General features: G+C 50.0%; 1 protein-coding gene across 15 annotated transcripts in view; it reads right to left on the bottom strand.

The window, feature by feature from the left end:
• TNS1 (tensin 1) overlaps positions 1 to 23,783 on the bottom strand; it is a 223,415-nt gene that overhangs the window by 60,191 nt on the left and 139,441 nt on the right. For all 15 annotated transcript variants that reach the window (XM_036915898.2, XM_036915949.2, XM_036915957.2 and 12 more), the window contains 6 exons: positions 23,148 to 23,260; positions 22,732 to 22,792; positions 22,439 to 22,514; positions 21,720 to 21,849; positions 20,265 to 20,330; positions 18,996 to 19,112 (listed from right to left, as the gene is read on the bottom strand). In XM_036915898.2, coding sequence (XP_036771793.2) covers positions 18,996 to 19,112; positions 20,265 to 20,330; positions 21,720 to 21,849; positions 22,439 to 22,514; positions 22,732 to 22,792; positions 23,148 to 23,260 — 563 coding nt within the window. The remainder of the gene's footprint in view (positions 1 to 18,995; positions 19,113 to 20,264; positions 20,331 to 21,719; positions 21,850 to 22,438; positions 22,515 to 22,731; positions 22,793 to 23,147; positions 23,261 to 23,783) is intronic.

Raw genomic sequence — 23,783 nt, 5'->3', positions numbered from 1 at the left:
GCTGAGGGAACAGCTAGGCCAGTGGTCCTCCCCTGGGGTGATACATCCCCCAGGGAACATGTGGCAATGTTTGGGAATATTTTCAGCTGTCACATCTAGAAGAACTCTTGTTGGCATCGAGTGGGCAGAGATGCTGCTAAATATGCAGTGCATGGGACAGGCCCCACAACATTGACCCAGTCCAACAACACCGGTGCCACAGCTGAGAAGCCCTGAGCCAGCCTGGGGGCAGACAGACTACGGGGTGTGAGACAGAGCTCAGGACTACAACTCAGGAGCCCTGAATCTCAAAGCCAGCTGGGCCACCAACCTGCTCCTTGACCTTGGGCAAGTCATTTCCTTTTCCTGGGCCTTAGTTTCCAAAGTGGTAAAATGAGAGAGAACAAGATGAGCTTTGAACTCTAGAACTTCTGGTTCTAAACAGCACTGCAAGCATGGGTGGCCCAAGGGTCAAGGGGTCAAAGATCAGATGGGAGAGGGTGGAGCAGGGGAGGGGCCCACTACCAGGGGTAGGGGTAAGGGGTGGCACCCTGTGTGTTGATGGAAAACATGTCCCCAGACCTACAAGGGACCGCCTCCTGCCTTCCAGCCCCGTGGAGAGGGAAGCAGGGCTAGCTGGAAGTTCAGGCCTGCATGGGCAGGGCAGGTTCTTGGCACCCCTCACACAGCCCCAAACTCCCAGGGTTTCCACAATACCCCCAACACAGCAAGAGAGCAGACAGGGTCATGCTCAGGAGCACATGTCCTGAGAGCAGGGCAGGAGCTGAGCAGCAGAGGATTACTCAGGAAGGGAATTGTCAAATCCCAGGCAGATGTCTGAGTGGACAAGGGTCAGGGTATAACCACTCACCTCCCTCCTGCCTCTCCCCACTCCCATTGCCTGGACATGGACACCATCTGTTGCTGTCCTCACTTGGGAAGGATGGAGGGAGAACTAGGAAAGAGGCCATGAGGCTCGGGGAGCCAGGAGATTGGGTGAGTACAGCAGAATGGGGTGGGCAGGTTATTATTAACTAGATGTCTGCACTTAATGGGTGCTCTCTCATTCGCTTCCACAACTGCCTTTCAAGGTATTGTCATTGCGCCCCTCCTCCTGATAAAGAGACCGGGGCTTAGAGGTTGTGGCTTGCTCAAGATGGTATTGTCAGTATGACTCTGACACTCAAGCTCTTTCTGCGTCCTAGCAGAAGGAAGAAGAAAGAAGGAGAGGGACAGGCCAAGGGTGAGAGCTTGGAAGACCCAACATAGGGAAGGGAGGGGACAGAGACAATAAATCACAATGCTGGCTCAGAACAACATGCCCAAACCCTGCCATTCAAGTGAGTGCTGTTCCCACAAGGAGGTCCCTGCAAATTTCATGCATTTATCCACATGATGCTTCTAGGACTCAAGCCTTTCTGGAAACTCATAGGAAGCTGTTTCAGAGCTGGTTCACAGCTCACACAAGTGAACCCATATCTGCATTTCGGGTCAATCCCCATTCTTGACCCAAAACAGGCCTTAATAAGTACTGTTCCTTTGCTCTCTTACAACACTAAACTCTGTTTTCTACCTTTATCTCGTATCTACCTACCACTTCAGCATTTTATTAAAAATAATAATAATAGAGAAATGTGGTATCCACATATAAATCAAGTTTAAAAATCAAATGAATATTCATATTTGAACTGACTGTGTATAGTTCATAATGCATGAACAAAACCGAAAGCTTCTGTGATGACTGCCCTTGCACTGTTCACCATGTAACTTATTCACTATGTAAGAATTTGTGCTCCATGTAAGAATTTGTTCGTTATGCATCAGAAGATTGGAGACTGATGAAAATTAGGCTTGGGGTGGATTAATGATTGTGCATTGAGTATTGACCCCCCTATACAGAAATTTATTGTGGTTAACAACTATTTGATCAATAAATATGAGAGATGCCCTCACAAAATATATATATATACATATATATATATATATATATATATATAAACACACTTCCAATTGTAAAATAAATAAGTAACCGGGATGTAATGTATAGCATAAGGAATATAGTCAAAATATTGTAACAACCTGGTATGGTGATACCTGGTACCTAGAATTATCATGTATATAAATGTTGAATCACTGTGTTGTACACCTGAAACTAATGTAATGCAATACTGTTGTCAACTACCCTTCAATAAAAAAAAAAAAAATAAGTACTGTTCCAAGCCTGGTTGTGCAGTTTAATGAGCACAGCTCCCATCACTGCTGCGGATGTGCAGTGGGCTGGAGAGCCACGCGGTTCTAACGCATGAGCTGGGGGTGGGTGGCAGATCTGGGCAGTTCCCCACTTCCCTTCCCAAATGGGTCCATTTGCGTGCAAGAGAGTAAAGGAGGCTCATGTAGGCATCTCCATGGGATCTCCTGGGCAATTCTGTGCAAGCTCACACACCTCACCAGGTGTAAAAGTCCCTGCCGCAGAGGGACAAGCTGGAAGTGACCTTCCTGACCCACAGAAGCTACAATACCATAGGGCACAGGACTGGACAGGAGACCGGAACAGGGTACCGCCCCCAGGCTTCTTTCTCTTTGTGTGACATGAAGAGCACTGCCTGGTTCTGGAAGTTTCTCAAGCAGTATACAGACAGAGGGGGCAGGGAGGCAGGAAGGAAGAAGGAAGGATCTGAGAAGCTTTGAGCTTTCATATCAAAATCTGATCTCACTGCCCCTGGAGAAAAAGGAGGACAAACATCAAAGAACACTTAGCTGCTAACAATTTTTAAAGTAATCAAAGCAACACAAGGCTAAAGGCTCCAACAAGCACCAGGGCACTGAGAGCTGTAAGGATGGAAAGACTGGGTTGGGCATGAGGAAGACGGTCAGAGCTCCTGCCCCCACCCACTGACAGCTCCGCGGCTGCTTCCCAGGACAAGGGAGCCCCCACCACAGCCCGGGCGGAGCACTTGGGGATGGGCAGGGGGGCCCTGAAGGGTGGAAGAGCAGAGCAGTCCAGCAGGAGGCCCTATGGCCTGGTTAGAGCGGGGTGTCTTGTGGGTGCAAATAATGCTTGAACAGAGAAAGGGAGGGGTGGTGAAGAGGGAGTTTGGGGCAAGACACCCTCATCTCCGCAGGGGCTTTCTCAGAACTCCCAGGCGCTGCCTCACTCTCCCAGGTCCACAAAGGTATTGTCACTCACCCCATCTAAACAGACATGTGGTATGAAAGGATTCGCCTCAACCTGAAGAAAATCCTGTCCTGCCACCTGTTCCCTTTCTCATATCTCTCAAGGGCAAAACAGTTCTCCTGGATGTCAGACCTCCACCTCTCCTGCTACAGCTAAAACCCAGTCTCCCCAGCTCTGCCTCAATCCCTAGCCGGCCAGTGCACAATACACAGACCTAGAGAAAGTGGTGTCCCACAGCAAAAGCGGTAGACTGGGAGGCAAGGGGTGGGAGCACTAAGGTCTCAGTTTACCCCTCTACATAATGCGAGAGTACCTGATAATCCCTGAACTCCTAGCCAGCTCCATACGTTCAAGGATGCAACTCAGAGAAAATGCTCAGCCAGGCACTGCCTGGATCCCAGAGCCTGGACTCTGTGGGCCCAACTCTCCCTTCTTGCTTGGCAGCTCCAGGATCCAACTCATCCAAGACTATTTCTGCAGCAGCCACAGAGCCCCTGGGGGCTAGGACAGAAGTGGTGGCTTACAGGCAGTCTAGAAATACGTCATGCTGCCGAGGTTCTGAGGGCCAAGCAGGGCAATAAAGAAGCTAATTTATTTTCATCAGTGAAGTGCTGAAACTCAAACCCTGATGTGAGCTGACCCAGCAGACAGGGAGGGGAGCTCCCCACCCAGAGCGGAATCAGCTAGGTCACGGCCTCCCAGGTCTCACCACAGGCCTGGTGAGGGAAGGGGACAGAAGGGGAGGCCAGGGTTGGCTAGCTCAGCCAATGTAGCTCCAGGTCCCTGGGGCTGGCCTCTTCCCACTCTGCTGCTGGTCTGAGCTGGGCAGGCAGGCTTTCCATTTTAACTCAGCCCTTATTCTCAGAGGTCTCAAACCCCAGACAGCTCCGCATGCCTAGTTGTGTGCGATGGGGTGGCACAGGGGACAGGGGTGGGGGAAGCAGGGCTCTCCTCAGACCCCTGCCCTTGTGAACCATAGTGACAAATGGCAAGAATCAGAACCCTAGTTCTACATCTATCTGGCTGTGCAAACATGGAAGATTGTTTAACCTCTCTGTGCCTGTTTCTTCATCTGTGAAATAGGAATAAGAATACTCACCCCACAGGAGGGTCATGAGGAATAAAGGAAATAATAGGGGTCCACATATATGGATTTTTTTCAATACATATACTGAAAAATTTTTGGAGATTTGCAACAACTTGAAAAAACATTTTCTTTTCTCTAGCTTACTTTATTGCAAGAATACAGTATATAATACATATAACATATGAAAGATGTGTCAATCAACTGTTTATGGTTTCAGTAAGGCTTCTTCTGGTCAACAGCAGGCTATTAGTGGTTAAGTTTTTAGAGAGTCAAAAGTTATAAATGGATTTTCAATTGTGCTGGGGTCAGTGCCCCTAACCCCTGTTTTGTTCAAAGATTAATTGTAGCATCTCACATATGGAGGGTATGTATAGAAAAGAGAGGTAGATTTTCCTTCCTTCTAATCCCTAACCAAATTGCTGGCTGAGAGTGTCAATTAACAACCTTCATGAGGCCAATATAGCACTATCAAAATTATAACGGCATATATTCTTCTACTCAGCAGTTCTACTTTTAGAAATTGTCCTATACATAGACTTGCACAATGAAAATGGTATATGTACAAGGTTATTTGCTACAGCATTTTTAAAAACAGAAAAAGATTGGAAATAACCCAAAAGTCCATATTACTTAAATACAGTTAAATAAAATATAGCTAAATAAAACACAGTACATATATACAGTAGAATATTATTCAACTGAAAAAAATGAGATGGCTCTTTATGAGCTAGTATGGAGAGATCTCTACCAAATGTCATTAAATGGAAGAGCTCAGGGAACAAGCCAAATCTTCACAATGGCTACCAGACCCTAAATGATCTGGTCCCCATTACCTCTGACCACCATATCCCATTACAGCCTTCACTGCAGTCATACAAGTTATTTGGATGCTTCCCAAACATCGCAGGTGGGCTCCTGCCTCAGGACCTTTGCTCTTGCTGCTCCCCTTGCCTGAGGAAATATCTTCTTCAGATATTTGCTTGGCTGACTCAATCATTCCTTCAATTTTTTGCCCATTTGTCCCCTCCTGAGTGAGGCCTAGGCTGATGAGCATTTTTAAAAACTTCACTCACTGCTCCATGAACCCCATTCCTAATCACCCTTACTCTGCTCTGCTTTTTTCCTAGAGTATCACCTTCTAACATGCTCTCTCATTTACTTACAATGTCTTTTTAAATGATTTCTTTGTCTGTCCTATCCCACTAGAATATAATCATGCCAGGGGCAAGGGTCCTTGTTTTGTTCTCTGCTGCATGCTCAGTGTCTAGAATAGTGACTAGCACATAGTAGGCACTCAATAAATATTTGTTGACTGAATGAGTGAATGTTACTGTGGACAGTCCATGGACTAAAGAACACAAATGATTTGCCTTTTCTTCTTCAACAGAGTGGATTCAAGGTTATGCCTATAATCACATCATTCTCACTTCCCTGCATTCTGAGATATTTTCTGAAGCAGAACAGCTGTACAGCTCTCCAGCAGTCACAGAACCCACAGCCTAGCCATCACTGATGACTCGTGACAGGGAGGCAGGACCTCTAGAGGTTAGACCCTGGAAAGACCCTGGGAGGTAGGCCTGGCCTGCCCCTAAGTATGTGTGTGACCTCCACAAATCCCCCAAGCCCTGTGCAGAGGGAGTGGCTCACAAAGAGGAATGGAGACAGGCATTCAGATGGTGCCAGAGAAAAGGCACAGAACACACCTGGTTTAGTGTGGTGGGAAGAACACTGGCTTGCAGCCAAAGGCCCAGGTTCAACAACTGGGATGGTCAAAAGGTGAACTGACTCATACTCAGGGTTGCATTTTATGAAGTGCCACCCAAGGTCAGGTAGTGGGTCAGTAAAAACTAACATTAATTGATGACTTCCTATGTAATAGGCACAGGGCTGAGTAACCATAAATTATCTCATTTAATTCTCAGCCCTGTAGGAGAGGTACGATCCTTGTCACCATTTTACAGGTAGAACACTGAGGCTCAGAAAGGCTAAATGATTTGCCCATGGTCAACAGAAGGCAAGACGCAGAGCTGGGGCTTCATCCCAGGCAGCCAGAGTCCCCAGTCCATGCTCTCAACCACTCTGGTGCCTCTACTGCCTCCCAGGGACGCAGGTTTTGTCCCTTCTCAGCCACCCTAAGACACCGTGCTTCTTAACTTTAATGGAGACCGCCTATTACTGAAGGTATGTGAGCTCAGTGACTTGGGCAAGATTTTAGAAGGTCTCTTGCCAGGGAGAGGGGCACAGAGAAGAAAGAAAGATTTACAGTGAATGAATCATCCACGAGCAGCTGGGGAAATAGCAAGAGGGGAATTGTGAAAGGAAAGAGGACTGATGATTCTCCATATCCCAGATCCACTGAAACCTCTTCCCATAAATGGCTTCAGACTGCCCAAAGGCCTGGGAGAATGGACCAAGAGGGAGGGGCTCTGTCACCTGAAGAGAAGCACACCAGCTCGTGGGCAGAAGTAGGCACGATGCAGACAAGCTCCAGGGAGGATGCTGCTGCAGAGAGGGGCTGGGAAGCCAGCACAGTCAGTGAACAAGTTAAACTTTGCCAAAGAGCAAACCAGCGTCGGCTAGCACCCGTGAGCCAACCCCAGGCCAGCTGGCCCAGTCAGAGAGCAAGAGGGCTAGGACACAGCCTCCAAAGGCAGGGGGTAGATCCCAGGGCCAGAACAGGTCCAGTAAGAATAACCCATAATACTCCAGGAAGACAACCCTCACCACCAAGGGCTGGATGCTGTGGGCCGCAGGGGAAGACTGGAGGGCCAGCAGCCTGAGGGAAACGTCCATCCTGGCAAGCACATGCCCTCCTTGTAGCCGGGCAGCGTCAACTTGCCCACCTTGGGCAGGGAGCTGAGCACAGGGCAGCCTGCACAGGCCAACAGGAGGAGAAGCCACTGGGTGCTCATCACTCAGCCACATCCACAGGGCAGGAAATCTGGGCTCCAGGGACACATCCGCTGCAGGGTTTTGTGAGCTCTCTTTTCCCTTAACTCCTGGTTTGTTCTCCCCTACTGAGCCCCATGCATGCGGCTCCCTCAGCCTCACTTACACCTTTTCCAACGTTCCACCTTCTCCAACGCCAGCATTTCACTAACCTCCTACCCACCCCATCCCAGCATGAGGGAGTAGGGAGAGGGAGCCTGCCAGATTTGATTGCTTTTCTAGACTTTGTGCAATGTTGTTATGCCACTTCTAGATTTGAAAAATAATTCTGTTTTCAAAGCCAGCTCCCCCCTCCCAGGCCCAGTACAAATGCAGCTCCTCTGCAAAGCCATCCGCCTCTGATCACCGTCCCGAAAAACTACTCCCTCCAGAGAAGCCGAGGCCTTAGGCTGAGATCCTGCCCCGGCCGAGGGTGGCAAGGATGGCAAGCTCATCTGATCTTGCTGCACCCCATCCCCACCCTTGTCTGCAGGCCACTCCAGAGCACGGCTGTGTACAGCCCCAGGGCTAGAACAGGGCCTTCCACCAACAGGTCATCTGTAAGGATTTGGGGAAAGAAAGGAGAGAGAAAAGAAACTGGGGGGAAAGAAGGGAGGGAGGGAATGATGACTGAAAAGGAACTTGAGTAAGAAAAAAATATTTGATGAATGGAAGCTTAAATTTCTGTTCTTGGACATGGTTGGAGTCGGTGTCTCGGGGACTTGCCAGGTCCAGCTGACTCGTCTACAGGTCTGGCAGGAGAGGAAGAAGGGAGGGTGGTTGAGGGGGAAAGAGTGTACACTCTCCTCTTCCCCGGCCTGGAGCTTGACATCTGAGCACAACAGGAGGGCAGACGTCGCTCAGGTCACTGGCCAAGAGCTCTGTGTCCTGAGTGTGCTCGGCCTTCCAGCCTCCACCTGATGGCAAAGATTACGGAGGACCAAAGGCACATTCACTCAGGAGGGTATCGGTTTACCGAATGTTCCATGGGCAGACACCGCTCTCCAGGCCTGCCAGGTGTCCCGCAGAGCAGCCAGCTAAGGATGCGAGGGCATGGGGACCGGCTCCTCCCTGCCCGACCAGGAGCAGCGCTCAGCAGGTGGCCAGCAGATGTGAGGTCAAGCATGTCATCGTCTTTATCTACAAGGCTGGGCCAACCTTACATCTGAATTCTCAGCACTGTGATCGTTCTAGGAGGTCAGGAGAGGACTCCCCTCTTAGGGGAGGGGAAGATCCCCAGATCTTCCTCAAGAAGCCATTCCATCCCTGCCTGTCACTCTCTCTATGTAGGCCAGTCCACCCTGAGACCCTCTCCCTTTTTTCTCGACATCTGTGCCCAAGGGGACTAAGAGGACAAGGACCCAACCTCCATGCCACAGCTGAGCCACCCTCTCACAGTCAGGAAGTTCCACCAGGTAGCTAACTCAAACTCCTCCTGCTGCAGACTAAACCCTTTGTCCTATATGACATGACAGAACAGAGACAGAACTTTCTGTAGCAGCTTTGAATTTCTCTCTGTGTGTGCATCCTACTACCCTGAAGTCACAGACCAGAAGGGCTGCCCTCTCCAGCAGTCGGATTAGGATTCCCCAATAAAATTCAGTTTGCACTGAACCCCAATATCTCAGCACCCATGCTTAGAAAAATCACACCCTAAACCTCCAGCTCAGAGACAAGGGCAGATGTATCACTGTGGGACCCTTGGACCCTTTTCATGACTTATTTGGGGCCACCTGGAATCTTACAGACCCCCTCTTACTGGTTCCTCCCACACTTCACCCACAAATTCAGGAGGCAAGAACTACAAGCCCCGTGAAGGTATGCCACAGGTGATGCTCCCCGTGGCCACAGGTGTCCTCCGAGGGTGGGCACAGAGGCTGTTTTCCCCACTGCCTAATTGCCTTACTCCCGACCCAAAGGGGCCATGTCCTGCCACCCTCCCTCGCCCTGCCTGGTCCCAGGGAGATGAAGGGACACCGGGCCCTGTAGGTGGCAGAGGCAACTGGGAGGCAGAACTTGCGGGCTTTTGTGCTGCCCCACCGTCCAGGGATATGAAACCCAGCCTCCCTCTCCGGGTAAGGTTTTCCAGGCCACTCCAGGCACCAGTTCCAGGGCTGGAAAGAGATCAGACCAAGCAGCCTGAAGCACTTCGGGCTATGCTACAGATGAATGATCTTTTTTATCAAGATCATACAATGATAGAAAGCAGTATTGATCCCTGACTCTGGCTTCAGGCTCCCAAAGTTGGAATCCTTCCTTCACCATATACTCAGATGTTATCTTAGACAAGGCCCCCAACCTCTCTATTATTGCCTCAGTCTCCCCATCTGTAAAATGCAAACACTAATAGATTTGGGTCTCAGCTGTGACAGAGGCCCCCAGAAAATGAATGCGACATTCCAAAAGTCAGGCAGGAGACCAGAGAGGGCTTGCAGGAAGAGATGACTGCCACGAAGAAAGTGAAAAGACAACCCACAGAACGGGAGAAAATATTTGCAAATCAAAAGATCTGATAAAGGACTTGAATATATCAAGAACTTATTACTAAATAACAAAAAGACAAAAAAAATCTTTTTTAATGTGCAAAGGATATAAATAGACATTTCTCTAAAATACATATATGATGGCCAATTAACACTTGAAAAGATGTTCAACATCATTAATTACCAGGGAAATGCAAATCAAAAGCACAATGAGATACCACTTCACACCCACTAGGATGGCTAGAATCCCAAAGACAGAAAGTAGGTGTTGGTGAGGAAGTGTAGGAAATATAATTCTATATACTATAACCTTGGCTGGTAGGAATGTAAAATGTTACAACCACTTTGGAAAACAGCCTGGCTGTTTCTCAAATGATTAAACATAGAGTTACCATATGACCCAGCAATTCCATTCCTAGGTACTCAAGAAAAAATGAAAACATAAATCCATGAAAACCTTTTTCTTTATAGTATTCAAAAAGTCAACACAATGCAAACATTCATCAACTAATTTGTGTACAGAAACAATGTGAGATGGCCATACAATGGAATATCATTCAGCAAAACAAAAATGAAGTACCTATATATGCTACAATGGGGATGAACCGTGAAAACATCATACTCCGTGAAAGAAGGCTACAGAAAGCCACATACTATGTAATTCCATTTACAAGAAGTATCAAGACTAGACAAATCTAGAGAGATAGGAAGTAGATTAGGATGGGGTGGAGAGAATGGGGAGTCAGTGCTAATGGGTATGAGGTTTCCTTCAGAGGTGAGGAAACTGTTCTAAAATTAGATTATGGTGATGGTTGTACAATCCCAAATCTACTAAAACCCATTGAATTGTACCCTGTAAACAGGTGAAGTTATGGTATTAAATTATATCAATAAATTTTATGATATAATTTTACTATAGAACTGTATTTATTATATTGGGAATATATACATTAGCTGTTACATTTTTTTTTTAAGAGAGACGTAGCTGAGGACTATTTGTGGCTCTAAGCTACCCCCACGCACACCCACATCGAAGGAGTGAAGGGCAAGGAAGTCAAAGATTCTAAGAGTAATCTTACAGTGTTGTTTTGCTGTTGAATGTCACCTGCTAGGGGTTTTTCCCTCATCTCAGTGAGTGTTGCGGGCTACAGAGGACGTGACACAGAGCCTGGCTCAGGCTGGAAAGTCGAAGGTGAGAGGCAAGCAGGGGGACAGAGAGGCACGGCCTTGGGCACCTTAATTTCACGCTTTTCTGAGGCCAAGAGCACTTAAGAGCTCCTGTGGACCAAGAGGACGGAGAGCCAGCCTGGGGCTGCCTCAGGCCCTGCCCTAGAGCGCCCCCTGGAGGGCTGACCCGTCCCCAGCAGGAGGCGGGAGCGAGGGAATTCTGGGCCAAGGCAGGGATGTGAGCATCTGCCAGAGCCACAGTCACCCATGTGAAGGAAAAGGTGAGTAACAGATTCATGAAGAGTTGGAGGAGGGTCTCCAATAACACCCAAAACACTGCTCAAGAGGAGAGAGAGCATTCAGCACCTCCAGCATCTTCCATTGGCAAAAACCTCCGGAGTCCTATTATTCGGGCCTCTGTCTCCACACAGAGTGTACCTCTATTCCCTCACAATGGTGCCAGGCAGGCACCTTTCCTGATCCCTTCCCTCTTCTCCTCTCTCCCCTTAAGTCAGGAAAACAGAGAAAACCTACTGAATACACACACACATACACATGTACGCACGCACACACACAGCTGGTGCCATGTAGGAATTGATGGAGGAAAAAAACTAACTCGGACTCAAGTTCCAAGTTCACTGGCAGTGGGCATATTTATTACTGACCAGAGGATCTTTTGTTATCTGAGAGTGACTAGAAAAGGCACAGGACTTGCCCTAATGCCTAATGTCCTTCAGGGGCAGGGGAGGCATAGGATAGGTTTGAAGGACAATGGCAGACAAACTAAAGTGGCTTTGTAACCACACCCTGCAAGTTCTGCTTGTTTAGCCTAACAGTCACAAAACAATAGCCTCCTCCAGGTGTGTGGAGAGGTGTGACCAAGAGAACGCACAGTCAGTTTTGCCAGGCATGGGCAAGCACTCAGGGCTGGCTGTCATCTAGTCATTGTCATCGCGTCGCCCTCAGCATCCTCATCATCATTAGGGTTTTAGAGCTGGAAGCCCCTTTGGAATCCATCCTCTGCAAGTCACTGATAAGGAAACTAACTGAGAGCCAGAAAGGGGCAGCAACTTTTCCAAAGTCATACAGAAAGTCATTTCTGTCTCCTGACTCCCGAGAGTGGGCTTCCAGAACAGAACCAGCTGCAGATGGTTCCCGGAGAGTAGAGGGGCCAGGGGGATGTGGGCTTTTTCTTAGGAACAGATGGCTTGTATACATCAAAATCATATCTCTATCTTCTCTTGCTCCTCAATTCAATAATAATAATAATAGACACAAATTATTGCCAGCATAGTACATACCAGCTACTCTACTTTTCACATTTCATATACATTACCTCATTGAATCTTAACAATAGTCCTATAGGGAAAGTATTATTACATCCATTTTGCAGAAGAGGCATTTGGGTCTCAGAAAGGCAAAGTAACTTGACCAAGGAACACAGTTATAAACAACAGAGCTTGGAACTAAACCTTCTAATTCTAGATCCCACGGTCTTAATTCCTATAGTAGACATTAATGTGTTCCACATCATTTCAGCTTTCCACCTTCGATGTACAATTTCTTTGTCCCCTTTTAAACTAGGTATGGATATGTAATTTGTTTTGGCTAATAAAATATGAGAAGTGAAGTATGTCACGTCCAGACAGAAGCAGTGTGCAAGTCACAGTGTCCTCTACCCACTGCTGCAGAAGCATTTATGAGATGAAGCCACCACCAGTCTGGAGTAAATAAGAACAAAGACCCCTACCAACCTCCACTAGACAGACAGCATGGACGGGAAATATGCTTTCATTGGGTAAAGCCACTGAGAATTTGGGGCTGTTTGTTACCCAGCAAAACCAAACCTCTCCTGACTAATACAGCCACTGAGGTATGCTGCTTCCCACTTGAAGCTCGTGAGTGGGGAAGGCCTGAGAAGGACGCTCAGCAGGCCCATCTTAGCTCCCCCCAAGTCACAAAAAGAAACTACAATTGAGCTCAAAGAAGTGGACAGAATCACTACCCCCTCATACTACATGAAATAAAAACCTAAAGAAAACAAGTTACCAAGGACACCCAGAACCCAAATCTCCTGCTTCCCTGGCCAGTATCTACCCGTATCTCTGTGTATCTCTCCATGTGTCTCACCTGTTTCTCTCTCCTTCTCACTCTCTGTTTGCTGCCTTTCTCTCCCTCCCTCTTTCCTCTCTTTCAAGAAAGTCAGAGAATCCTTAGACAAGTGAGCTAATGAGAAGTTGCCACAGACAGGGGACTCCTGGCTGCCATCAGGGGAGCTCTTCTCCAGCTCAGTCAAAAGACCTTGAGGAGGAGGTGGGTGTCCTACAGAGCTGGAAGCTCTCCCCTCAGGAAGGTATTGGCTCTCCTCACAGATCCTCAGAGGGCTGAGAAGCTTGAGCTCAAAACCAAGACCCCTTGTCACCAGCCCCTGGCTCTGGTGGGACTGCCACCAGAAACCAACAAGCCAACGAAGAGCTGATAGGCATCACACAGGAGGAGAAACCCAGAAGTGGGTGCTTACCAGCCCCCATTTCCATCTTCAGCCAGGGCAGGGCACTTGTCACATTCTCTCTTCATTCTTTCTTCTGGCCCTGAGCAATCTGCCACTTTTCCCAGCACTGGCCCCTATTCCCAGTTCTTTTAAGTCATGAGAAACTCTAAACAACTCAGTGTCCAAGGATGTCAGGGGAGGAGGGGAGTGACAGGGTGAGCAGTGGGGCCACTCTGGCCTGGCCAACCTTTGGGCTCCTTGGAGGTGAAGGCCGCCCACATTCCTTGGTCTGCGACTTGCTTCCGAGAAAGCTCACCCTGGAACACTCAGGAGGAATTTGGAGGCTGCTCTGTGCAGCATAGGCAAAAACACAGCCCCACTCCCACCCACAGGGAGCTGGGAGCTGGGCATGGGGCTTCAGAACTCCGGCCAAACAGCTAATGGGGCTTCTGGAGGCTGTGAAATGTGGTGTGAGCCAGAGCGCTGAGCTGGCAGGCTCCAGACCGAAGTGGAGAAGACAGAGGCAGCCTGCAAGGAGGAGGCTGGTGGGGAACCAGGCGGCTCTCCCTCCACCCCTCTGGACCTTCTCTGCCTCCCCACGCACAACCGAGGCTCCAGGCATTTGGCTCTAGGCAACCCAGAAAACTCCTTCAGCTCAGGTGTTGACTGAGCTGTGTTCCCCCAAAATTCAAATGCTGAAGTCCTAACCCCCAATACGTCAGAATGTAACTTTATTTGGATATAGGGCCTTTAAAGAGGTAATGTAATTAAAAAGAGGTCATATGGGTTAACCCTAATCCAATCTGACTAGTCTCCTTATAAGGAGAGGCAATTAGGACCCAGACAAGATCATGTGAAGACACAGGGAGAAGACGGCCGTCTACAAGCCCAGGAGAGATGCCTCAGCAGAAAGCAATGCTGTTGACACTTCCATCTCAGATTACTGCACACCCCCCAATGAACTGTGAAAAAAAAATAAACATCTGTTTATTTTAAGTCACACAGTCTGTGGTATTTTGTTGTGGCCACACAAGCAGACTAAGACACAGGGCGATCAGGTTCACCAGAGAGCACTGCTCCCAAAGCAGGGAGTCCCCAAGATTGTAGGCACTCCTCTGCTCCCCAGCCACCTGTCCCAAGGCGTGGAACTTTCTCTGGTCAGAAAGTTTTTGATATTGAGCTTCCATCTGATTGTTCACCTTGCATCCCTTCCCCACCCTGCTGGCCTAAGTACAGGGGCACCAAAATGGTCCCTAAGCCTCCATGGTTACTGCCCCCTCAGTCCGCCATGCAGGGGCAATTCTCCCTCTTCCCTGGTTCTATTTTTGGATGTATCCAAAGTTAAATGACCTGTCCTGGGTGGCAGTGAGATTGCTGTCATCGAAGAGTTGGACAACTCTCCTAAAGGAGACACCTGAATTAAGGGTGTGGGGGTGCCAAATAAGCTGAGCTCCAAGAGAAGTGGAAAGGGATTTGGAGTCAGACCCCTGGATTCGAATATCAACTCCACTTCTTATCTCATGACCCCGGGCAGGATGGCTGACCTCCCCACACTTTGGTGTGGCCATAGGTGCAATAGGATCCACACAGCAGGGGCTGAAGTCATGCAAAGTGGGTTCCGCAGGTGAGGATTTCCTCCCCTTTGCAGGTCCCTTCCCCTGTCAAGCCTCAGTTTCCCCACTGTTGTAGGTGTGCGTCAGGGAGCTCTGTGATGGGAGGCCAGCCTACAGAGAACAGAAGTCCCCATGGATTTTTCTTCCTTCATTTTGCTACCATGATGGATCAGCAATGTCCTGAGGGAGCAGAAGATGGCTCTGAGAGTCACAGCACCGCACACCCGAAACCTGAGTCGGGAGTTGGCAGATGCAGGCAGCAAGGAAGGGGTTGAACACAGAGCCGGTCCTGACACAAAGGGCTCGGTCAGGGTCTCCTGGAGGGCTTCCCAGAGGAGCAGGAACTATGAGCCCAGCGCTGACCACCCCTCACAGAGAGGGGGCGAGGGGCAGCCGGGGCCAGAGATGACCTCTGTTTCCAAGTGCCAGGCTCAGTGTCCCCTGCCCTCCTCTCTGAGTCATCCGGTGGGCTCCAGACTGACTGGCCTGGCCTCTCCCCTGGCAGGCCTGAAATAGAAGACACAAGCTACTTCCAGAAACGGACTCACCTCACCTTGGACACACTATCCTCTCCCTATTTCGAGAGGCCAGCCCCCTACCAGAGGCACTCCCGACTGAGCAGCTGCACACTGGCCTTGGGGGTAGGGGCAGGATACCAAGGGATGTGACTCAACTGTTCCCTGCACTGAAGTCCCACTAAGTGCCTGCGTGGGGCCAGCCCTGTGATTTCCCAGGTGCTACGCTCCACGCACCACCGCATCTGACACCTCCCTCATCCTGAGAGGCAGGACAGAGAGCATCTGGTCTGCCCGCTGGGCAGTGAGGCATGGAGTCCAGTAGGTGGGGCAGAGGGGGACAGACTCGCCCAAGCTCAGCATGGGTCCAGGGATGGCCACAGGACCAAATGCCCAAAACACAGGCCTCTGTGGTTACCAGGATTGCCCAGGGTTAGTGCTAGTGGTTAGCTAGTTGTTCTTTACGAGCTAGGCAACCTTGGGGTGGTTTCTTAGCCCCTGTGCCCTAGTTTCCCCATCCAGGTATACTAGTTGCCCACCTCATAGGGTGGCTGCAAGGATGGATGAGATGGTGACTGTGAAGTGCTAGGCACCATGGCTGGCCTGTGGCACAGCCAGGGCTGGCTGCCAAGGCCCAGGACCTTCCCTTTAGCCCTCTCTGCAGGCCCCTCAGATGCCGGTCACAGCCACTACTGACACAGACCCATGAGGAAACACAGCAGGCAGCCTGCTCCCCAAAAGCAGCTCAAAATGACTTGTTGACTCAATCGCATTTTACAGCAGAGCAAACTGAGGCCCCAAGAAGCAGGCACCTTGCCAAAGGATTTGAACCCCGGGAGTTTGGCTCCAAAGGGTGCATTCTTAACCCCTGTACTAAACTGCCTCTCCTGAAGACTGCCACAGTAAACTGATGACACAGGTGCTATTACCATCACAAGTTGGTAGATAAGGACACTGAGAGCACAGGAGGGAGACAATTTGACCAAGGACAAGCAGTTACAAAGGGGAGAGCTAGGGGTTTGGGCCCAGGCATGCTCTGAAGCACACATGTCCACCCACTACATGATGAGTTGGCCTGCTCCGGGCTCTCCCCAGGGCACAGGCATTGCTGCCCCGGGTACCACATCTCCCACCCAGGGTCACTCCAGGGAACCCCAAGCCCCCTCCCAGGCTCTAGCTGGAGCCAACTACTGAGCACCCAGGGTGTTGGGGGCTGGGCACCCTTACCCCAAATAGCACATAGGAAAAATGAGGCACAGGGACTTGCCCGCACTAGAGAGACAGACACAGGCTTCCTGCTTCCCTCCCTTGACCAGAGAATTAGCCAGAAGAAAACGTCTTTACCTCCCAGCCCCAGAATCTAGAACCTTCCAAAAGTGCCCCAGCCTCACAGGACTGGGATACTGATCAGTGCTCCTGCTCCAGGGCAAGTCCTGGCTCACTTTCCTGGCCCTGGGGCATGCAGCCCAGTGGCAGCAGGGGACACACAGTTGGACAGGCAGGGTCTGCCCTGGTGACCAACCCAGCTGCAGAGCTCCAGGCCCAGGCCAGAGAGTAGCATGGAGGAGCCAAGAGCCCCTTCCCCTGCCTTCCCACCCCCGCCCTTCAGGCATAGGGCCAGCTTCTCAGTCTCCAGACAGGAGCCCCTCTGTCCCTGCACGACGAGCTGACCTTTAACTGACCAAAAGGTCCCACTGGTTCTCTCCCCTGCCTGAGGGAGCAGACGGGAGGAAAGAGGAAGGCGGCAAGGGGGCGGGAAAAGAGTCCAGGCACCCCCCCCAGCTTCTCCTTTCCCCAGTGCCTGCCTCTCCTGCTGCCAGTCCCTCCACCGCAGCAGTCTGCCCCCTCCGCTCCCTCACAGCCCACCGGGTCCCTAGCCCTGGACTTCCCACAGCCTCTCCTTCTTCTCCCTTAATTATTTTACCTTTTGTTTGCCTGGCACGTTATAGTTTACTAAATGTTTTTACATTTATCACTGCATCGAATCCACACTAGGGAGAGATGGGAGACATTGGAAATGCCTTCAAATTGCCAAGTGTTCTTGTTAAAAATGCAAACTTCCCCAGAGCAGTGAATCATTAGGCTAGCAGCCACTGGTACCTCAGGACGAATTCATTTCATCCTCTGCCTTCTCCTCAACCACTCAGCACACACAGGTGGGGTCGGGGGGAAGAGTGCTTTTGCAGGGGACAGCCTCAGCAGGGTGGGGTGTCTGAGCCCTTGGGGGCTGGAGGGGGTGGGGAACTAAGGTGGCTGTGAGGACAAGCCATCAACTTTGCGATGGTGTGTGTAAACAACATGCTTTCATCAAGCCCAAAATTCTAGCCCATCCACCACCCTGGTCCCATTTGCTCTGAAATCCATCACTCATACTGGTGTCTCCAAAGCTAGAGGGAGAATCTTTACTTGAGGAAAGGCCTAAAAGACTTTTAGAGTCAAATACAAAACCTTGGAGAAGTAGGCAGCAGGAGGCAGGGGAATGCAAAGGGAAGAGGGCGGGTGAGGCCAGCAGGCCTGGTTCTCCCCAGCGCACCATGCGGCCCAGGCTCCCCAGCAGCACAGCCCCACGCTAGGACCAGCTTCAGCTGGGAGAAGCCCAGAGGCTGGGAGCTGGCGTCCTTGAAAGGACATATCCCCAGCCGTGGAGGCGAATCAGGAGATCCTTCCTTCATGCGGGTCTCAGTGACCCCAACTGAAAACTGACAGGGACTAGGCAGAGGGTCCTGAGGGTCCTTCCAGCAACCACAGTCTGCAGTCCTAGCACCAAATCAGGAAAACAAGCCTATGGTCAAACCCCAGAGAGGCGTCTCAAGAGTTCCTGGGCTCCAGGAACGCTCACTTTGGGAGGTCCTGCCCCAAATCCCATCACACATATTCAAATGAACCACAGAAACAAATATAACCGATATATAGCTCTCAAGAACTGAACTGAGTTGCAGTTGACCATTTGGCGTAATGTGAGGTTTTGTAGCTAAATTAAACATGTATCAATTTCAATTCTGCAGCTTGCTTTTCAAACTTTGGAGCCCAACGGTTTGTTTCCAGCTCTCCAGCATTTTCGTTGGCTATTGATGAAAGCCTGTAGGCCCTAGATGCTGCATCTACATTCCTAGTGCTCTGATCCCAGGGAACTCAGGCCACAAGCCTGGAGAAACCCAACAGTACGTTTAAAAGAATTCTAACAAATGCTGTGTTTGCAGCACAGGGGGGTACCTGAAGTGCCATCAAGGCCACCTCCTCTGAGGAGCTCTCCCAGGCCACGCCAGCTCTCAAGAATCCCTCCCCTGCCATTCTCAGAGCACTGGCCATCCAGGAGACTTGTTTGGAAACAATGGTACACCCTCGTGTGACTGGCTGCATTCTTTAGCTGCCTGCATTAGTTAACACACTCACGTGTTATCTTCCCCACTGAACTGTGAGCTCCCAAAGGTGACTTCGCCTTCTCCCCCACCTCCCATTGAGACCAGTGTGGTGTCACTGCCAACCGAGAGAGCAAGGCCATGTGAGCAGGGGCTATGCAGCTTGGATGGGGGCTAGAAGCCAGCAGTCCCACCTACCCTCCATGCCATCATCTCGATGCCCATTGAAGTTGTCATAGGAGTCCCAGCGGATGAGGGGGTCAGCGGTGTTATAGTCCACGGATACGCTCGGCCCATTCTCCAGGTGTTCCAGGCCTAAAAGGAGTGGGAAAGGGCAGGAGGACAGGGAGGGGAAAGAAAAAATGATCAGCAGCTGGAAAAACAGGAAGTCCACCAGCTCTCCCACGAACGCGCCCTAAGGGACTTCTCCTTTTCCTGACCACGGTGGGGTGGGCCCAGTGGCTTAAGCTGGACAGAGAACCCAGGGTTCTGGTTTCTTAGTCTGGAGAAGGCTCATGCCAGGTCATGAGGGTAAATCAGGACAACGGCACTGAGCAATGAAGACACCCCCACCCAGGAGAAAGCGGGGGGAACCCTCTGGCTGAGTGTTTGCCTCTTTTTCTTAGGTGTCCCAGGGGCCCCTGGACCAGTGCCAAGAGACCCAAGAGTCAGTCTTTGGACTGAGGCGGAGTATGGGAGACACTTGTGATGTCCCATGGAGTCGGGGACAGCAAGGAAATCATATCCTTGACACTGAGAAGGCACGAGCTCATCCCAGCCATCCCCCTGTCTCCCATTTAAGATGCTTTCCACTCCAGGGAGAAATCTGAGAAGCAAGGCAGAGTGTCTCCTACACAGCCAGAGAAAGCCCACAATGAAGACAGCACAGGCGGCAAGTCAGGCCTTCTGGGGCACGTCACTTTCCTGATCTGGCAGTCCTTTCTCCAATCTATCCAGAGTCCCTCCATCTGTAACCTAACTTCATCTCTTCCCATTCTGTTCTCAGATAAGATGGAGAACAGCTGGTCTCCACATATAACCAGCCTAAAGGCTGAACGCTATTATTAAATTGGCCTTCTCATCTTCCAGTTGAATCACCTCAGTTCTCATACATTCTTCTCGTCCATTCAGCACCTCTGAGTGTCCCCTCAGCAACTCCCTCCATCCACCATGGCCCTCAGTCTCTGAATATAATTGAATGATGACCTAATGGGACTAGAACAGTTCATCCAATTCAGTGCCTCTTGGTCTGCTTTTTTATTTTTATTATCCAGAGATTAAGTCACTGTTCACATTTAGCTGGGGGTCCACTATGATACCCAGATCCTTTACAGCTGACCTGCCTCTCATTCACAGGTAACTTGATCATTATGGAGTAGATCAGTGGGGGTGCTGGTGGGAGTGGAGTGGGGACATGTCAGGATGGAGGGAAGTGGGTGGAAGAATGAATCCGAATGTGGCTTGTACCTTGAATTTTCTCAGGTCCATAAGAAAATACAAATTCCACTTTGCCATATTCTGGAAATCGATCATCTAAAAAAGGAGAAGAAAAGCAAAAATGGGAATTAATTCCCAAAAAGACTCCATAAAAAGTTTTCTTCTAGAAAATATTAATATATGTATATATTGTTGATAGTATATTTTATATACAAATATATACAATATTATATGAAAGTATTTAACTCAATGTTTAGATACATATCGTTATAATGTATGTATATAAACATACATGAAATAAGCCTCCTGCCAACATTTAGCTTCTGTCTTCCTAGCCTGATATAACCATTTCTAACCATTTCTATTTCATGCTTTGCTAGCAGTTACCACTAAGATGGTAGATAATAGTCACTGTTTTTATGCCACTATTTCACATTATGCTAGCACTTACTTCTAAGATGGTAGGTAACAGCCACCATTTTTATGCCACTATTTCTAGAGATGCCAATTTTAAGTAATCTCTATTGATTCACCATGATGAAGGTGAATAATCTGGTTCACTTCTACTACCCGACCTCCAACCATCTTAATCTATTATCATCATCATCATCATCATCTATTCTACTGATTACCTTTAAACTTTAAATACTATAGTTAAGCCTCTATTTCTTGATCTGTCCATTTTCAGTGGTGTCTCCTGACTCCCTCCAGAAGAGGAAATTTGCCCTTCTCTTCTCCCATGCCACCAGCCCCCTTTATTTTGTGAGCTATTCCTTTATGTTTCCTTGTTAAGACTGATAACATTCACATTCTGTTCTGTAATTAGAATGGCATCCTCTCTTTTGCCCTCCTGGCTCTAGCCCAGGGAAAGTGCATCAGAGAACACTCTTCTCGTGCACAAGCCAGGCTACACCAGGGGATCAGGCCCTTCCTCCTCTGAGCCCCAGCCATACTCTGTTCTCTGCCTGAGCCCAATCTGGAAAGATCACCATCCAGCATTTGCGGGAAGAAAAGTCACAGTAGAGATAGTGTCTGCTCCCTGGGGCACTGGGGCACCCATAATGCCTATACATGTCTCCATCACTGTGGAAATCACTTCATAGGGTTAAGTTTGTGTGTCTCATACCCCCATGAGACTGTGAGCCCCTGACTTCTTTCTGTTTGCATTCCCAAGGTCTAGCACACACCTGGCACGTAGAGACGCACAGGTGATACTTGCTGGAGAGATAGAGACATGGATTAATGAATGGATGGATTTGGATAGATGGGTGGATGGATGTGGATATGTCCTGGGCCTGAATATGATATAGATAAGACCTCAAATGGTTAGAGGAAAGAAGCAAAGGGCAACACCTCCCTGAATACCTCCCCTTGCCTCAGAAAATATCCCCACTTTATTGCTGCCATAGCTCCTCCATTACTGCTCTTCTATCCTGGGGTATAATTATTCCTTACTAGGTCTTTCACTCCATTCAATGAGCCCACCTTTGAAGGCATCATCAAGGTCTTCCTTCCCAAAGACGACCCCCAGGTCATGGATGGCGCATGTGTGGAACTGCACGCGAAAGATGACATCCCGGGCTGGGCTCCGGAACTTCTTGTGGTAGCACTTCAGCTGGGTGGGAAAGAGAGCAGAGTCCATCAGGGGTCTGAGGGCAGAAAATCAGGCCCAGAGAGCCTCCTCATCAGCTGCATGACTGTCCCCAAGGCTCACCCCAAACCCAGAGGGGGAGACAGGATCTCAGAGCTATCTCAGGGAGCTTCTAGGACAGCAGAGCATTGAAAGCCAGTCATGACCTGTGGGGACAAAACTGTCCTCCCAAGAAGTTCCTCCATACAGGTCAGAATGGACAAAGTAGGAGTGCATTTAAATCGCAGGAAGAAGAACTGAAGGTAGAATTGAGGGAGTCCTTCTAAGCAGCAGGAAGCAACGAGAAACAGTTCGCACTGACAGACTTTCCCTGGAGATGTCCCCGAACAAGAGACAAGCCCAGGGAACAGGGTGTCCAACTCTGAGGCAGGGAAACAGACAAGATCTCAGAGGCTGGGAGGTCGTGCGGGAGCCCTGAGCCTATGCCCCCCAGGCTGGCAGCCCACCAGGAGTTGCCGTCTTGTCTGGCAAGGCAGGAGAGGAGAGGAAGAACAAAGAAAGTAGAAAAAATAAACTGGGAGGAGGGCGCTTGAGACAGAGGGGCAGCGCTCACCAAGATGTCCCCCTTCAAGAGCAGCCCAGGCTCGATGGTGATACAGATGCTGGTCTGGCTATCTCCTTGGACGTTGCTAAGGGAGACGGGCAGGCAGAGGGAGATAGAGCGGCTGAGGGGCGGGCAGTGCGCTTTCTCCCTGCTGCCCCTCTGCCAGAAGGCCACTGAGAGCTCAACGGCCCCACCCCTCAGCCCTCCCCTGGAGAGGCCCTCCCGCAAGAGGTTCTAGGCACGAGGTTCCACCCTGCCCCTGGTCCTCAGCCTCAGGCCCCTCATTCCCATGGGATACCTACTAGATTCCAGACGTGTAAACAGGTTGCATGGCCTGGTATATCCGGAGGAACGGCCGACACCCTAGAAGGGACAGCGGTGTTAGCTAAGCCAGCAGAAGCAGTGGGAGGAAGCGGGGGTGTGGGGAGAGAGTCAAGGAAGGCAGCACTGGGACTGGACAGGTAGGAAGGGGAAGAAACACCAACTTTTCATTTGAAAGGTATTGTTAAGTTTACAAAAAACATTGCCACATCCAATACCACATGGCAGCAGGCATTGCCAGTGTCAAACCCATTTTTCAAATGAATAGACTGAGGCTCAAAGAAAGCTCCGACAGTGGTACACTTGAGACTCCACTCCAAGCCTACGTAGGATTTTACCGCTCTCAGCTGCCTCTGAAGACAGGCAGGGGAGGGAAGCCAGAGGGCTCAACAGGTACCTCCTTTAGACTCGAAGTTGGGGATGCCGTGCATGATCACGTGGTGTAGAAACAAGGGCTTGTTGTTCATTTTGATGGAGCCAGAGAGCAGGCCACTGAAGTAATGCACATACCTGGAGCAGGGAGAGGGGCAGCTTCAGCCAAGGAGTGCCTTGTGGGGCACAGGATTCCATTCCCTTTTATCCCAAAACAGTACCCCACCCAGCCCCACCACCACCACCCTCCAGTCCTCCTGGAGGCTGGGTCTTGGCCCCAGCACAGTCCTCCCTTGCTGCCTGTAGCTCCAGATAGGGAGGACAAGCAGGCACTGCTACATCTGGAGTGAGGCCAAACCAAACCTCCTACTTGGGGTGGGGGGTTGCTAGCGCCCTCTGGTGGTCACCATGAGCCTCACTTCCCTGCTTCACTCCCCCACCCCGTATTCCTCCTCGCATCCTGCCCAGGCATCACTTAGCTGCACACAGCTGCACAAGGCCGACTAACCAACCACCGAGCAGCTCTAACACCCTTACACCAAGCTCAAACCAAGCTTCCTGCTTATACCCACAGGCCCCAGTTCTGCCCCAATAGACCCATCAACCACATGACAGTCCAGAAAATAGGAAGAGCTCAATAATTGCAGTCCTTTGCTTTGTA

Source organism: Manis pentadactyla, chromosome 6, assembly GCF_030020395.1.
Source record: "Manis pentadactyla isolate mManPen7 chromosome 6, mManPen7.hap1, whole genome shotgun sequence".
NCBI classification, from domain to species: domain Eukaryota; kingdom Metazoa; phylum Chordata; class Mammalia; order Pholidota; family Manidae; genus Manis; species Manis pentadactyla.
The sequence above is the reverse complement of the archived record's forward strand: the minus strand, read 5'-3'. Positions and strand labels throughout refer to the sequence as shown.